Genomic DNA, 15,283 nt, shown 5'->3' on the forward strand with positions numbered 1-15,283 from the left:
CGGGAGGTTTGGTCTCTGTGCGCTCCGCGCGGGTGGAGGCTCTGATCGCCGCGGGGACCCCGCGCGGAAAGCCTCAGGCCATACCGTTTCCGCCCGCCCCTCCTGCAACCCGGGGCCTTCAGTTTACTCACACACCTGTTTCACCGCTTTTGATCTCTGCTTTGATTTTGGAGTCTGTAACTCTACTTGGTTTTCTTGATTGCCCGCGAAGCGGGGTAGCAAGGAGAGCCGTTTGAGGTTTGGCTCTTGCATTCACCAGCAGTTGTGGGGCCTCAGGCAAACCCCTCTACCCCTCTAGAGTTCAGTGTGCTCTTCTAAAATGGGTGTAATAATACCCTTGCTCTGAGAGCTAAGGGATACATTGCATGCGAACTCTTTGGAACGTAGTAGGAGCTTAGTAAGAGAATAGTTACGGTATCTGTTTTCTGTTTTCCTTGGAGCATGTCTTTGTGTTTCGTTAAGACTGACCTCCTTGGGGCGCCTGGGTGGCTCAGTTGGTTAAGCAACTGCCTTCGGCTCAGGTCATGATCCTGGAGTCCCGGGATCGAGCCCCGCATCCGGCTCCCTGCTCGGCAGGGAGTCTGCTTCTCCCTCTGACCCTCCCCCTCTCATGCTCTCTCTCTCTCTCATTCTCTTTCTTTCAAATAAATAAATAAATAAATCTTTAAAAAAAAAAAGACTGACCTCCTTGATCTCATTTGTTCAGTTTGTCTCGGTCAGTGATCTCCCCTATTTTCCTTTTTATTCTCCCTGTCCCTTGAACCCCCTAAGTCACCCCTCTCCACGTGCCATGGGAGGGCCTTCTCTCCCCCCAACTATGTCTTACCCGTTTCATTTTAATAGGACACATTGCTGGGATCAGTCTATTGTGTTTGAAGCCAAGGTACTCGTTACCTTTGATGGAGGGGCAGGAATATACGGTTCGTGAAGGTCTACTGTGTGCCAGATGTTCTCATTATAGATTTCATTTAATATTTTAAAATATTAAGTTCATAAATGATACATAAATGTTCTTCTAAACATTTCAAACATTGCAGATAAAGTTAATGACCTTTTACTAATCCTGGCTTCCTCATCTCTCTCACCAAACGTTATTCTTACGTGTTTACCTTACCTTTTCTATACTTTTACATACAATATACATATGTATTCATAGAAATCATATATTATTTTGTGTGCATATGCATATATGTGTGGGTTCATGTTGGATTCCTTGATTTGCTATTTTCTCCTAGTATTGGGCCTTGGAGACCTGTTCATAGTACATACAGATCTCCCTTATTCCTTCTACTTTTTGCATAACATTCCATTGTGTGACTAGCCATTTCCCTATGGGTAATATATGTTGTTTATAATTGTTACTATCACAAACAATGCTATAATAAACATCTTCTTCATGCATACATGCAGATGTTACTCTGGGACAAAGAAAAAGTATTGCTGGGTCATAGGTTGTATACATTCAATCAATGCTACCAAATTATCTCCCCGGAGACTGCACCAATTTATGATCTTAACAGCTGTATATGAGAATGTTTTCCCCCCATATTTATGCCACTATTTTATGTTGCTAACCTTGTAAAGTGAGGAGTGCCTGGGTGGCTCATTTGATTAAGCATTCGACTCTTGGTTTTGGCCTGGGTCATGATCTCAGGGTCCTGGGATTGAGCCCTGACTGACTTGCACTGAGAAGGGAGCCTGCTTAAGGTTCCCCTCCCCCTCTCCCTCTGCCCCCCTGACTCCCCCGCCCCCCCCCCCGCTCCTTCTCTCTCTCACTCTCTCTCAAAACAACTTGTAAAATGGGTAAAAATTGATGTTTCATTATTTTACCTTTTCCAGGATTAAGAATGAAAATGAACAATCTTTGTATGTTGATTGGTAACTTGTAGTTTTCCTATGAGTTTGCCTATTTCTCAATTGGATTTTTTTCTTATTCTTGTTAAATGTTATATATTCTTGTAGTAATCATTTAATATGTATGTTGCAAATACTTTCTTTGACTTTATAGCTTACATTCTAACTTTGTTTATGGTCTTAAAGTTTCAAATTGGGGGCGCCTGGGTGGCTCAGCTGTTGGGCATCTGCCTCCGGCTTGGGGCATGATCCCGGGGTCCTGGGATCGGCCCTGCATTGGGCTCCCTGCTCAGCGGGAAACCTGCTTCTCCCTCTCACACTCCCCTTGCTTGTGTTCCCTCTCTCGCTGTCTCTCTCTATGTCAAATAAATAAATGAAGAAAATCTTTGGGGGGAAAAAAGAAGAACAGGAATCAAAGTCTTTATTTAAAAAAAAGTTTCAAATTGGATAAATTTGATACACTGTTTTTCTCAGTGGCTTTGAATTTCATGTCTTACTCCAGAACATTTTTTTCCACACCAAAATCATCAGGGCTTCATCCTATATTTTCTTTTACTACTTTTTTGCTTTCCTTTTTATGAATTTGAATTTACTTTTGTGATTGGTATAAATTGGGGATTCTAATCTAATATAGCCTATGGTAATTCATTTATACTTTTAAAACACAGTGTGTGGGATATTTACATAACATAACTACAGAGATTACAATCTGTATGTGATGTGACTGATTTTCTGTCCGTCCAGTTATCTGGTCCTTCATTCATCAGTGGGATTTATTTATTGAGTAACTACTATTGCCGGATGCTGTGGTAGTATATGGAATACAGTGGAGAACAACCTGTCCTCATGGAGCTAAATTTCATGTGGATGTGTGTGTTTGGGAGGGAAGAAACATATTTGAATAAATTACTTATGATTGTGGTAGGTTCTACAAAGGAGAAGTACAACCTATTACAAGAGCTTATGACTGGTGGTCCTAATCCAGGTGATGGTGCTGGTAGAGAGGTGGTTAGGGGAAACTTTCTTGAGTGGTAAGCTTTGAGCAGAGTTCTGAAGGATGAGTGGGCAGGCTGAGATTGGGGGTGGGAGTGGGAAGTGGGGTAAGAAAGAATATTTGAAGTAATAGTGTGTATGCAAGGGTCCTGAAGTGGAAAGGAGCTTAGGGTATTGGAGAAACTGAGAGGATAGTGTGTCTAGGGCCAGAGAGCAATAGAGAAATATATGAGATGGACCTGGTATTGTGAACAGGGATCAGATCCGATAGACCAAATGTCTTATAGACTAAATTAAGCATTATCTCTTACAGTTAATGGGAAGCCACTGAAGGATTTTAATCAAGTGACATGATTAGATAGAGATTTTTATAAGATCTTTCTGGCCACAGAAGAGAATGAAGGGGTCCAAGAGTAGATTGGGAAAGGTGATTTACAAAGTTATTATTGTAGGTCAAGTGCTTGGACTAAAGCCATAGTGTGGAGATGGGGGCATTAGGTTGTTGTTGTTGTTTTTTAAACAGTATTTGATGAAGACCAAAGAACTAATTATTAGGAAAATGGTTGCTTCTGCACTTGGAAGAGAGAGACTATTTTCGAAAAATTAAAGAAATGGCAGGAGTAATTAGTGGAGTGGGCTGATCTGAAAGTGTGTGTCATTCTACTCTTTTAGTTGTTCAGTCTGAGACGAGCTGAATACCAGGTACAAGAAGTGGATGGTTCTGGAAGAGTCATGTGTAAATGGCATTTTTATAATTGAACTCATTTAAACTTGCAAGGAGAATATGTAATTCAAAGTGGTGGTGAGCCACTTGCTCAGGCACTAATGCTTAGGTAAATATGTAATCATGTCCAATTCTTTGTCTATTCAGCTTTTCTTGTATTGGAGTTAAAAATTTTGTCTCCAAGTTGGTTGGTCATTTATGAATATCATGGAATTATAAGAGCCTGATAAAAACAGAGATGACTTTGGATGCACCTTCCTTAAGGTTAAGGAAGATGGCAGGAAAGCTTTAGTCTAAGGCACATTGAGAAAAGTGCTCTGTAGCTGGGTAAGCTTGGGAAAGGCATATTCTCTATCTTCCTCTTGGGAGTTTCTAATGCATGTGAAGATTATTAGAACTGAAAAAGTAAAGCTGAATTTATTACTTGACAGGTAAAGGAGAGCTGTATCACTCAAAAGTGACTTTGGTCTTTCTGAGTTACAAGGGAAGGGCTAGATCGTGGATAAGGAAAGGAAGTTTTGCCCAAATAAGGCAGGAACAAGAGGCCACCATTTGATTGGTTGAGGAGAGGATTGTAAAGTCTCCTTTTGAAACGGTCATTGCTCTGGTTTACATCACTAATAGTAGGCACAGTTCTTAATAAAAGCAAGATGATATAACAGGCAGTTTTATATGCATAAGCTTGGGAGTTAGAAATTTTTTTTCAACATAGTGTTAAAGATTCTGAGAAATTGAGTAGTGAAGGAACCTGCTTAACCTTGTCTAACTCTGTATGTCCCCCGATTTGAATACTTGAACCCTGTTTTTAATAACTAATGTATTCTTGGAACACATCATGGAAACAACCGCTTTACCTAAGTGTGTACATTTTTCAGGAACAAATTAACTCAAGACCTCATTGTCAAGGATTTGGCTCAGCTGTATGCATGAGCTCCACCTTGTCATTAGAGTTATCAGTAGTAGAAAAATAATTACTATCCAGGGATCTGAGTAAGAGGTTGTTTATGATATTGTTTGGATGAGTTCTTGTGTAATTTCTTATTCTCTTGGAGAAAGCTGGGGTATGTACATTTGGGGAAGATATTTGGGTTCTAGAGCCCTAAGAAACAAAGAGCAATGTAAAGTCAAGCTCTGCCATGTTTTCTCTGTGGCCAGGGCTCTTTTTCCTCAAAACACACTCTGGCTCCTGTAGGCACTGGAGGTAGACAACACACTCCCTGGTGACTTTGGAGGGACCATGTTGGTGAAGATCTAAGGCCGGGCTGCCTAGAAGTCTTGTAACCCATTTCATTCTTGATGTTCAGGTGTTGGAACATCTTTGTTGGATAGGCTTCTCCAGCTCTGGCATTTCCAACCCCTAGCACTGATTTTCTGGCAGACTACACAAAAATGTTTTTTTCAACAGAATCAGTACCTGGCACATTGCTTGGGACATGATACCAATACATCAATAAAATATGAAAAATGCATGAATAAATGGTGTCTGTTTTGATTTTCATGAATTGGACTCAGGTGGTACTCTCACATTTGTTCTCTCCTTTATAAGATCTGTCAAGGTGTTTTATGTTACCCTCTGTCTGCTATCAAACAGGTAACTTTTTTTTTTTTTTTTCAAACAGGTAACTCTTAAGGCAATAGGCTAGGCCCAGGGAAACTAATATCGGTGAAACTTGAAAGCAGATTTTAAAAATGTTTTTAAGTAATAATATAACCCAAGTGTCTCAATTCCCCTAGATATAGGTTAGCTGGATCCATGCCCAAGCCAATGAAAGTCTGAAGTTCTTCCTAAAATTTCTGCATATTCTGTGGCCATTGCTGTGAGCTTTTCTATGGGCTGTCTCGAATCCAAACCACATCATTCCAGACAAGAAACTCAGTTCTTCCTTGAATTACATGCACAGCATACACATACGTGAATGTGTGTGACATACACAGACTGTTCAGATATTTATTTGGTAATGTAGGAGACTTTACTAAAGGTTCAAGGGGAAGACAGTTGAACAGCATAGAAATGTGGCCTCATATTGAGGATAGGCATCTCCACCTTTAAAATGCTCTGTAGGCTCCCCAACTTTGGAGAATTTCCACTGGCTTCTTCCCACAGACTTTTCTGCTACATTCATCTTTTTGGCTCATTTCTCCTCTCTTTACTTTTTGTGCCATTTTCCCCTCTGAGGAGCACTTAGATACTACCCAGATTTTCTCATTCAGGGCAGTTTAAACCATTCTTTTGATGATAGGGCTCTTGGTAATATTCATCCTTAAGCTCTCTCTCTCCTTCTGCCTTCAAATGACCAATTTCACCTGCCTGGCCCCAAGACAGCTCCTCTCTAAGATAAGATCAGATCGGACAGTTGAGATAATAACGTTTTCACCTCATTACACTTTGTTTTGCTTTTGCAATTTTCAATTCAATAGTAAAAAGGATGTTAAGAAAAAAAAAAGAAGATAGTAGGAGGGGAAGAATGAAGGGGGGGAAATCGGAGGGGGAGACAAACCATGAGAGACAATGGACTCTGAAAAACAAACTGAGGGTTTTAGAGGGGAAGGGGGTGGGAGGATGGGTTAGCCTGGTGATGGGTATTGAGGAGGGCACATTCTGCATGGAGCACTGGGTGTTATGCACAAACAATGAATCATGGAACACTACATCAAAAACTAATGATGTAATGTATGGTGATTAACATAACAATAAAAGTTTAAAAAAAGGATTGCAATAATCCTTTTTAAAAAAAATCACAGTTTAATGGACTTTTAATGATAGACTTTTTTTGCTGTGGAAGAGGGGCACATATAATACTCATTTTTACAAACTGACTCACCTGCATCATCATTCTGTAAAAAACTTTTTCTGCCAAATGTCTTGCCTGAGAACATGGTTAAATGAATAGGTTTGTCATTGCCTTGAAGGACATTACATGATAACCTTACATTCAAGCCCTGTCAAAACTCAACTTGGGGTTGAGTTTTCCAGCAAGAAAACCTTCATAGTTCACTGGTTCTCAGACTTTTTGTTTCCTAGGCACCTGGCCTACCTAGAGTGAAGCATAGGAACTGGCTAAATCCAATATAGAAATTTTCACATGATGTCCTCAAGTTTTGGTATTATCTGGGAATAAACACGTTTAGGTGTATGTAGACATTTGTATTCTATTCAAATGAAAGTCCCACATTATCAAACAAAAACTTGGTTTATTTAAAATATTTTTGAAAGACCCATTAGAATTGATTAGGAGCCTACAGAGGACTTATACTGTGAAGAAACTAAGTACTGAGAAAATGCGTGGGATGTTTTATGCCATTGACAAGGAAATGAGGCAAGAAGAGTTATTATAAACAAAGAGGGAGACAGGATTCCTTACATTTCTTTTTAAGGCTACTGACAGTTGTCCTTGACTTTTGCGGTTTCTACTTGATGCATCTGAAGGTATTCTGGGATTTCCTTGTTGGAGAATGAGTTCATTTCTTTTGAAGGACTGATTCATTTATACATAACAAATTCTTATAGGAGACTTTAACCATCATAGTTTGCTTTTACATCTTTACCTTCTCCACAGTCCTCTTTCACATTTAATTTTTGTATCTGCCTTAAGTTCATTTTGATGTGTTGCATATTTTACTGTGGACGATGAGTCTTTGGACAAGCCCTTGCCTTCCTTAGGGCTGCTTTTACCTTCTTGTTTCTAATTGTATAAATGAAGGGATTCAGAAGAGGTGTGAGGATAGTATTTAGCACTAACACCACCTTATTAATCTTAAAGGAAGAGTGTGTTGTGGGTCTCAGGTACATGAACAAAATAGCACCATAGAGCAGGGAGACTACTGTCGGGTGAGAGGCACAGGTAGAGAAAGTCTTCTGTCGGCCAGTGGCTGAAGGAATCTGTAGGATCGTGGACAGGATATAAATATAAGAAATCATTGTGAAGAGGAGTGACCCTGGGATCACCAGGAGCTCCGGAATGCTTGTCTGCACAGGCTGCTTTCGAGATGGGACCAACATCACAGTAGAAATGATTGATGACATTGTTGCCACAGAAGGGCACCTGGATGAGCAGCAGCATCTGACCAAAGACAATGGTAAAGCCTAGCACCCAGGAACTGAGGGCAAGTCGCAGGCAGAGGTTGCTGGTCATAATGGTGGGGTAGTCAAGGGGCTTGCAGATGGCCAGGTAACGGTCAAAAGACATGATGGTGAGGATAAAGAACTCAGTGGTGCCCAGGAAAAAGTGGAAGAAGGCCTGCAATAGGCAGCAGGGGATGCAGATAGCTGTTCTTGCCACCACAAAAGTTTCCAGCAGTTTGGGGATGACTGTGGTGGTGTACCAGATCTCTAAGAAGGACAAGTTGCAGAGGAAGAAGTACATTGGTTTTGTAGCTTGGGCTCTGCCCAGACAATGGCAATTATGAGCCCATTGCCTGCAAGGGTTAATATGTAGATGAAAAAGATGACTATAAAGAGAGGGATCTGTAGTCCTTGGATATCAGGAAAGCCTAGGAGGATGAACTCTGTGATTGTCATGCCAGTCCTCATGTCCCTTGATACTCTAGAAAGACAAGCAAGAAAGTAGCTTCTTCAAATCTCATGCTCAAATACAGGTTGGACACAAAAAAAGGAGGATTCTGAGTCTATTTAAGGTCCATCAGGGCACTCCCCCTCCTTTGCATACACATATACACCCTCAGCACTCCTTCGTTACTCAGGATTGGGCTTGTCCTTTTGCCAGCTAAACCATCTTTTAATGGACTTTGAAAGTACTAAGTACACTTGATGAGTGGAAAAGTACTTTTCCATCCATACACAGCTATGAGAATGATCATTGCAACATGGTTTAATTGTCAATAATCCATATGATTTTTTAAAGTGTATACAATGGTATGTCTGCATAAACTGAGCTGTGGGTTCATAAGAAATAAGCCATACTCCCCTTTTATACTCTAATAAAAGAAATTCTTGATTTATATTACAAATATGTTTAAGAAAGCTGATTTTACAACCCCCCCCATCTGTCTGGGTGTATTTATACAACTAAAAATCATTGCTGTTATATATTAGCAGTGAAATACTAACTTAGATAATAGAACAGATGTTTTTCTCAAGAATCCACTTCCAAATACTAATTCAGACTCATAACAAAGGAGACTAAAAAACATTCAAATGAAATGAATAAAATTGCTAAGCAAGTAGGAAAATGTACTAAGCTTTAATTTAAAATGCCAAGACCAGCTGAATTAGTGCCTAATATGCAGATGTACCTAATCACTGTATACTGGGTAAAGATCCATAGACATGAAACTAAAAAGTAAAAAGTCTAGCAAATTCTTTTTTTTTTTTTTAAAGATTTTATTTATTTATTTGACAGAGAGAGACACAGCGAGAGAGGGAACACAAGCAGGCGGAGTGGAAGAGGGAGAAGCAGGCTTCCTGCTGAGCAGGGAGCCCGATGTGGGGCTCAATCCTAGGACCCTGGGATCATGACCTGAGCCGAAGGCAGATGCTTAACCAACTGAGCCACCCAGGCACCCTCTAGCAAATTCTTTAGATAACAAACTGGATCCTGGAAAGTACATCCCTACCAAAACCTTCCTTTGTGACTAAGTATCTTTCCATACCAAGCAAAGCATTCCTATTTGTATATGCAAATTCATAGGTTGAGAACTTTCAACTCTCTTAAAATTCACTGGAAAACAGTAACACTACTTCCTATCTTACTGAGGATATTCTTCCACATGGTTCTTCTTTGCAGTGGGTAAGGTAAATTGCTGTGAAATGAACTGCCCCACTTTCAAAGTATGGGAAAGTTCATTGATTTGTGGCTTCATTCTACCCCACATCAGAGAACTAGAATTCTTTGAGAGCGCAGAGGAGAAAAATGCTCCCATTTCCTCCCACCTCTTTTTTAGACCAGGAAAGGATTATTATTTTTTGCCTATTAAGTCAAAAGCTTCAGTTATTTCCCATGAGACTATAAGAGACAGAGAAGTATTTGAATTTGTACTAATGGTCAATATAACTGGCCATGAGCCTTGTCCCTCAAAATAGGGTAGATATAGATTTATCTTCATTCCCCACTCAGAAGGGAGTGGCAGTCTCTCCTGCTTAATACAAAATTTCTAAGGACTAAACGTTCCACAATTTGGAGAACTAGACCTATATATTCCTTAAGCATTTGTTGAGAGCTTCCTATGTTCCAAGTCCTCCTAGAGGACTAAGGAGCTTATCATTTAAATAGGGAGAAACCCAGTGAGTGATAGTGTAGATTTGTGCACAGATTGTTTTGGGAAAACGCAGAAAGACCCCTCACCCAGCTTGGGTAGGGGTTAGAGAAAGTTTTCCAGAGAAGGAGATGCCTAAGCTGAGTCTAGAGGCGTTCAATAGGAAAAGAGAGTGGGGTAGGGAGGGAAAATGCCTTCCAGACAAGGCCTGAAGTTTGTGAAATAGAACTAAAGCAGAGAATTCAGCTGGAGCTGGGAGTTGGGCCAGTCTAGGCACTTCTGATAAACTAACAGGTAGGGCAGGCCTCCTGGAAGTCAGTGTACATGATGGGTTCATGAGACTTTTGGAGGAGAGAATCTTGAGTCAGGGAGTTTGCAAACATGGGGCAAATTTGTGCATATGTGTATGTGTGGAAAATATGGTGTCACCTTCCTCCCCAACACACGTACACATTTATCTATGCTTCATGGAGGAAGGGACTGCTGGTGGTATCTGAATGGGCTCCTTTGAGATTCTGGTCACAGATAGCACTGCTATGTATCCAAGTGAGAAAGCAAGGCATAGACGAGGAGATACCGACCCTGCGTACTTTTGTAAGGACCATGACTTGGCTTTGGCACCATGAGGACCCAGGAGCTGCAGCAATGGCGTCTGCAGAAATGGTAGCAGTAGAAGTGGGCGTGCCTGGCGAGAGCAGTGGCCCGCAGGAGGGATGCAGAGCAAAAGAGAAGGGGCAGGAACCAGGCAGTAGCTGTCTGGACCGCCGACTAGATTGGGGCGTGAGCACATGTAAAGTTTTGTGAGATATCGAGGAAGGCCAGATGGTGTGAGTTAGCAGGTGAAAGCAATATTCAGAGAAAGACAGGAAAGTAATCCTAGGAAGCTAAGGGGATAGAGTTAAAATACTGGATTACTGGATTAAACATTGCAGTCGACATGTTTACCAGATTTAACTATATAGTCTAGACTCTATTTCTTTTCCTTTGGAGAAGTCATGACATATAGAGTCATATGGCATTCCTCCTCATTTCCCCGTAGCAATCAGGAGTTGTCCTGTTCATGTTACCTCCTTACCTTCCAATCTGTTCCTTCGGTCTCTTCGAGGCTATTTTTGTGCATGCCATTATCTTTCATCGGGATCAAGACAGCCTCCTAACTGAACTCCCTGTCTCCTGACCTGTCATACTCTTTCCTACCCATGTTTCAAACTGTAGCTAGATCGGTCCTTTTCAAACACAATTCTGACCATGTCGCTCCTCGGAACCTTAAGGGTAGCACCCAGACTCCTTGGTGTGACATTCAAGGCATTGATGATCTGGTCTTACCTCACCCAATCTTCCAGCCTGCTCTGCCATTTTCCTTCCCCATTCTATGCTCTGTGCTTATTGAGTTACCCAAGTTTAGAGTTTGGCTAACTATCTGTAAATAGGATTTCCCTGGAATCACACTAATTTGTTTACATATTGCCTGTGGATGCTGTGGTGCTACAATCGCAGAGTTGAGAGTTACAGCAGAGACTATAGGACCCCCAACGCCTAAAATACCCATGATCAGGCCAGCCCTTTACAGCAACAGTTTGCTGACCCCTGCTCTGGTTCCCTGAAGGTGCCATCTTCTCTCTCATCACCTAATCACTTCACGTGCTGTTAACTTGGCCTAGAATCCCCTCCCCCAATCTCTCCCACATTTGGCTAAATCCAGTCTGACTTCTAGACCCCAGCCGAGGAGCCATGTCACGGGAAGCGTTTCCCGACTTCTCATCTCCAGTCTATTTCCAGGGCTACTCCCAACTTCCTCCTCCCCCCATCCCCACCCCCACCCAACCCCCTGGGCATTTCCATATCTGAACGCTTACAACATTGTATTTACAGTTTGTTTGGCTTCCTCCACAAACTCTAAGGTCGTGAGGGCAGCAATAATATCTGTGGGGCCTAAGCATGGGCTTGGCATAAAATAAGTCCTCAAAAGAGATTTTTCTAAAGGATTATATAAATGGATATTTTGTTGACACTGTGTCCCCAGTTACCTAGGAATTTATATAGGCTGATACATGCATATGTTTATAAAATGCTACTGTTGGGCGCCTGGGTGGCTCAGTTGGTTAAGCGACTGCCTTCGGCTCAGGTCATGATCCTGGAGTCCCGGGATCGAGTCCCGCGTCGGGCTCCCTGTCGGAGGGGAGTCTGCTTCTCCCTCTCCCGCTCCCCCCTCTTGTGCTCTTTCTCTCTCTCACTCTCTCTCTCAAATAAATAAATAAAATCTTTAAAAAAAAATGCTACTGTTATATTTCAAATGCTGGAGACATAACAGGGACTGTTTGCTAAATAATTTGTCTCCAAGTCCACGGCTGCTTCCAGCTTTTATGTAAATTTTGCCTCATGCAAACCTTTCTGCTCCATCTTTCCCTAATCAGGGCTTTGTGTTTCTTACTGTGTTCTGGTTATTATCCCAGATCTCCAGACTGCTCAGAGTACAGAGAGCTTTCTTAACCCACTTGATGCTCAATGGTTTGACAAGCATCCTTCATTTTTCTGAAACTTTTCATTATCTTAAAAGAAGAAAAAAAGCACAAAGATATTAACATATATCTTTTCCCAATCTGGGCTAAGCGCAATATGTCCCAAGCCTCATCTTTTGTTTGTTTGTTTGCTTATTCATTTTGTTTTTCTGAACTGTTGCTGGGGGACAATTTCAATTTTTCAAGACTTTGATCATGTAGTAAATTTGAAGATGCCCAATAGTGTACCACCTTCCGGCAGAGGCACCCGGATTATACCCTATAAATTCCACAAAGGGACATGCATCAAGAATCACTATTTGGGGGACTGTGCAAAACCGGAATGCAAATAAAGACAGCCAGTTTGAAATTCATCCCAAGGATTGATGGTTGCGGGTAAAATGCAGTGAATTAAGACTGCTTGCTTGTCCAAGTCCAGTCATGGTTATGACTTTTCTATATGAGACTGAGATGCATTAATTGGAATTTATTTCAAGGCTTCAAGGCATCAAGCCTAGCCATATCTATTCATTCTACAGAAGAGCAACAGTTTACCCAGAATAGTACTCTTTGCTCTCTCTTAGCAAAGCAATACTCAAGCACTAATGATTCCCAGGGAAACACTTCTGGTCCGGAGGCAGAGGCGTGTCCTTATCCACAGAGCCGACTGAAAGGAAAGGAAAGGTGCTTATAAAGGCACAGAATTGAAACAGAAAATTTCCTTTTTTGCACCAGGAAAATGAATCTCTCTTTCTAAAATTTAAGGTAAGTGTTGTTACGCATTGCTGAATTTCATTCATAAAGCTTTCAGGAAATAGCAAGATTGCTTCAGTATTTAAGAGAATTGTGTGGAAACTGATTAATAGATCAGTTCACACTAGGTCAAGATTTCTTCTCTCAGAATAGCAGTTTGTTAGTGGGGCACTTTCTTAGCTTCCTCTGGGACATCGGTCTCCATGGATGTGCTCCAGAGACTCCCAGGAGAAAACAAAGTCTCGCTAAAACTTTATTCGTAAGTCAAGGCGGGGCATTGGCAGTTTTCTAAATTCTAGTTGGGACCAGTCATCCCTCCACTCCTGAGATAATTAAAATAGGAGAATCCATGATTTTGTGGGTTTTAGATCTTGAATTTCACAGTTTCTGCAAGAAGAACAATCAGTGGTTTCTTAATAATTAAATGGGATCCTCTATTGAACTAAGTTGAATCAAGGGTAGGAAATTTGATTAATAATGTGACAAGTGACCAGGTATGCAGAAATCCAAGAGTGAATGGCATAGAATTGTACGACTTTTTTGGTGAACTATCTTATGGTGCTAAATGAAAAGATGGGGTTTTGAACTCTTGAGGGTCAACAGAGAGTTGATGGATATAGCAAGCATAACTCATTGTTGGGGGACACTCTGCAAAACGAGAAAATAGAGCTAGAGTTGTAATTTTAAAAAAACTTTAATGAGGTATAATTTACATAGAATAAAATGCAGTCATTTTTAGCATACAGTTCAGTGGGTTTTGACAGATGTGTATACCCATGGAACCACCACTTCAATTAAGATTTCGAAGGTTCTCAGCACTCCAAAAAATTCCTTTGTGGCCACTTTCAGTTAGTCTTCCTCAACACCTTCCCTCCCACTCCAACAACCACTGACCTCATTTCTATGCCTGTAGATTAGTCTTGACTTCTGTATGATTTTATATGAGTGAAATCATACCATCTGTATACTCTTTTGCGTCTGGATGCTTTCATTTAGCAAAGAATTTTTGAGATTCAACCCTACTGTCAAATAGAAAAAGTTCATTAATTCCTTCTGATTGCTGAGCAGTATTTGATAAGGTTCAGGGCAGGCTGCCTCAAAATATAACACTTTGGCATATTGATTATTTAAAATTAAAGTTACTTAAGAAAGTAACTTTAAGTTCAGAGTGCAGGAAGGACACTCTGAACTTCCTTTGTCTCCCTGAAAGCAGGAAATAAGTCTCCCATGTGAGGTATACCCTCCCTGAACCAGGAGGAAGAGAGACATCCTTATCACCAGAGATGGAGAATTTAGGGCCACGAAAGCTATAAAAACAATCCTTGTTACTTTACCAATTTACCTCCCCAAGTCCAAAATTCTCTGTCTTGTCAATTCCTCACAAATCTATTGTTTCTTTGTCTAAAAGATAAAAAAGCTGCCTGGTTTGGTCACTTTTTTTTGAATCTCGTATTTCTACGAGCTGCTGTACATACAAAATTAAAATTATTTTTTTCTAAAAAAAAATTTTTGTTTTTTTCTCCTCTTAATCTGTCTTATGTCAATTTAATTATTAGACCAGCCAAAGAAACTAGAAAGGGAGAGAGGGGAAGTTTTCCTTCCTTACACATTCCATATTCCATGAACATACCACACCTTGTTTATTCACTTAGTGGTTCATAAGTTATTGAGTTGTTTCAGTTTTAATTATATGAATAAAGCTGTGCTGAATACTCATGCAGGAATCTTTTTGTGAGCCTATGTTTTTATTTATTTTAGATGAATAAATGTTAGCTGAATTTTCTGAGATGAGGTAAGTGTATGTTTAATTTTTTAAGAAAGAGCCAAATTGTTCTCTAGTGAGATTTCACCATTTTGCTGTCCCATCAACCAAACATACAGGAGTTCTAGTTGCTCCACATTTTACCAATATTTGTTACTATCAATTAAAAAAAGACATTATTGGGCGCCTGGGTGGCTCAGTTGGTTAAGCGACTGCCTTCGGCTCAGGTCATGATCCTGGAGTCCCGGGATCGAGTCCCGCATCGGGCTCCCTGCTCGGCAGGGAGTCTGCTTCTCCCTCTGACCCTCCTCCCTCTCATGCTCTCTGTCTCTCGTTCTGTCTCAAATAAATAAATAAAATCTTTAAAAAAAAAAAAGACATTATTGTAGGGGTAAGTAGGGTTTTCTCAATGTTAACTTAATTTGCATTTCTGTGATGACTAGTGATATTGAGCAAATTTTCATATGCTTATTGACTTCATATATT

General features: G+C 40.7%; 1 protein-coding gene across 1 annotated transcript; it reads right to left on the reverse strand.

Annotated features, from left to right (window-relative positions):
• Positions 1-7,187: 7,187 nt before the first annotated feature.
• On the reverse strand, positions 7,188-8,102 carry LOC118013085 (olfactory receptor 6X1). The gene is given in 3 exon segments (XM_035008738.1): positions 7,188-7,542; positions 7,544-7,940; positions 7,943-8,102. Coding segments are annotated over 3 exon segments (912 nt in total).
• Positions 8,103-15,283: the final 7,181 nt, after the last annotated feature.

The sequence above is a fragment of the Mirounga leonina genome, unplaced genomic scaffold, assembly GCF_011800145.1.
Source record: "Mirounga leonina isolate KUSES-001 unplaced genomic scaffold, KU_Mleo_1.0 Mir_153, whole genome shotgun sequence".
NCBI lineage: Eukaryota > Metazoa > Chordata > Mammalia > Carnivora > Phocidae > Mirounga > Mirounga leonina.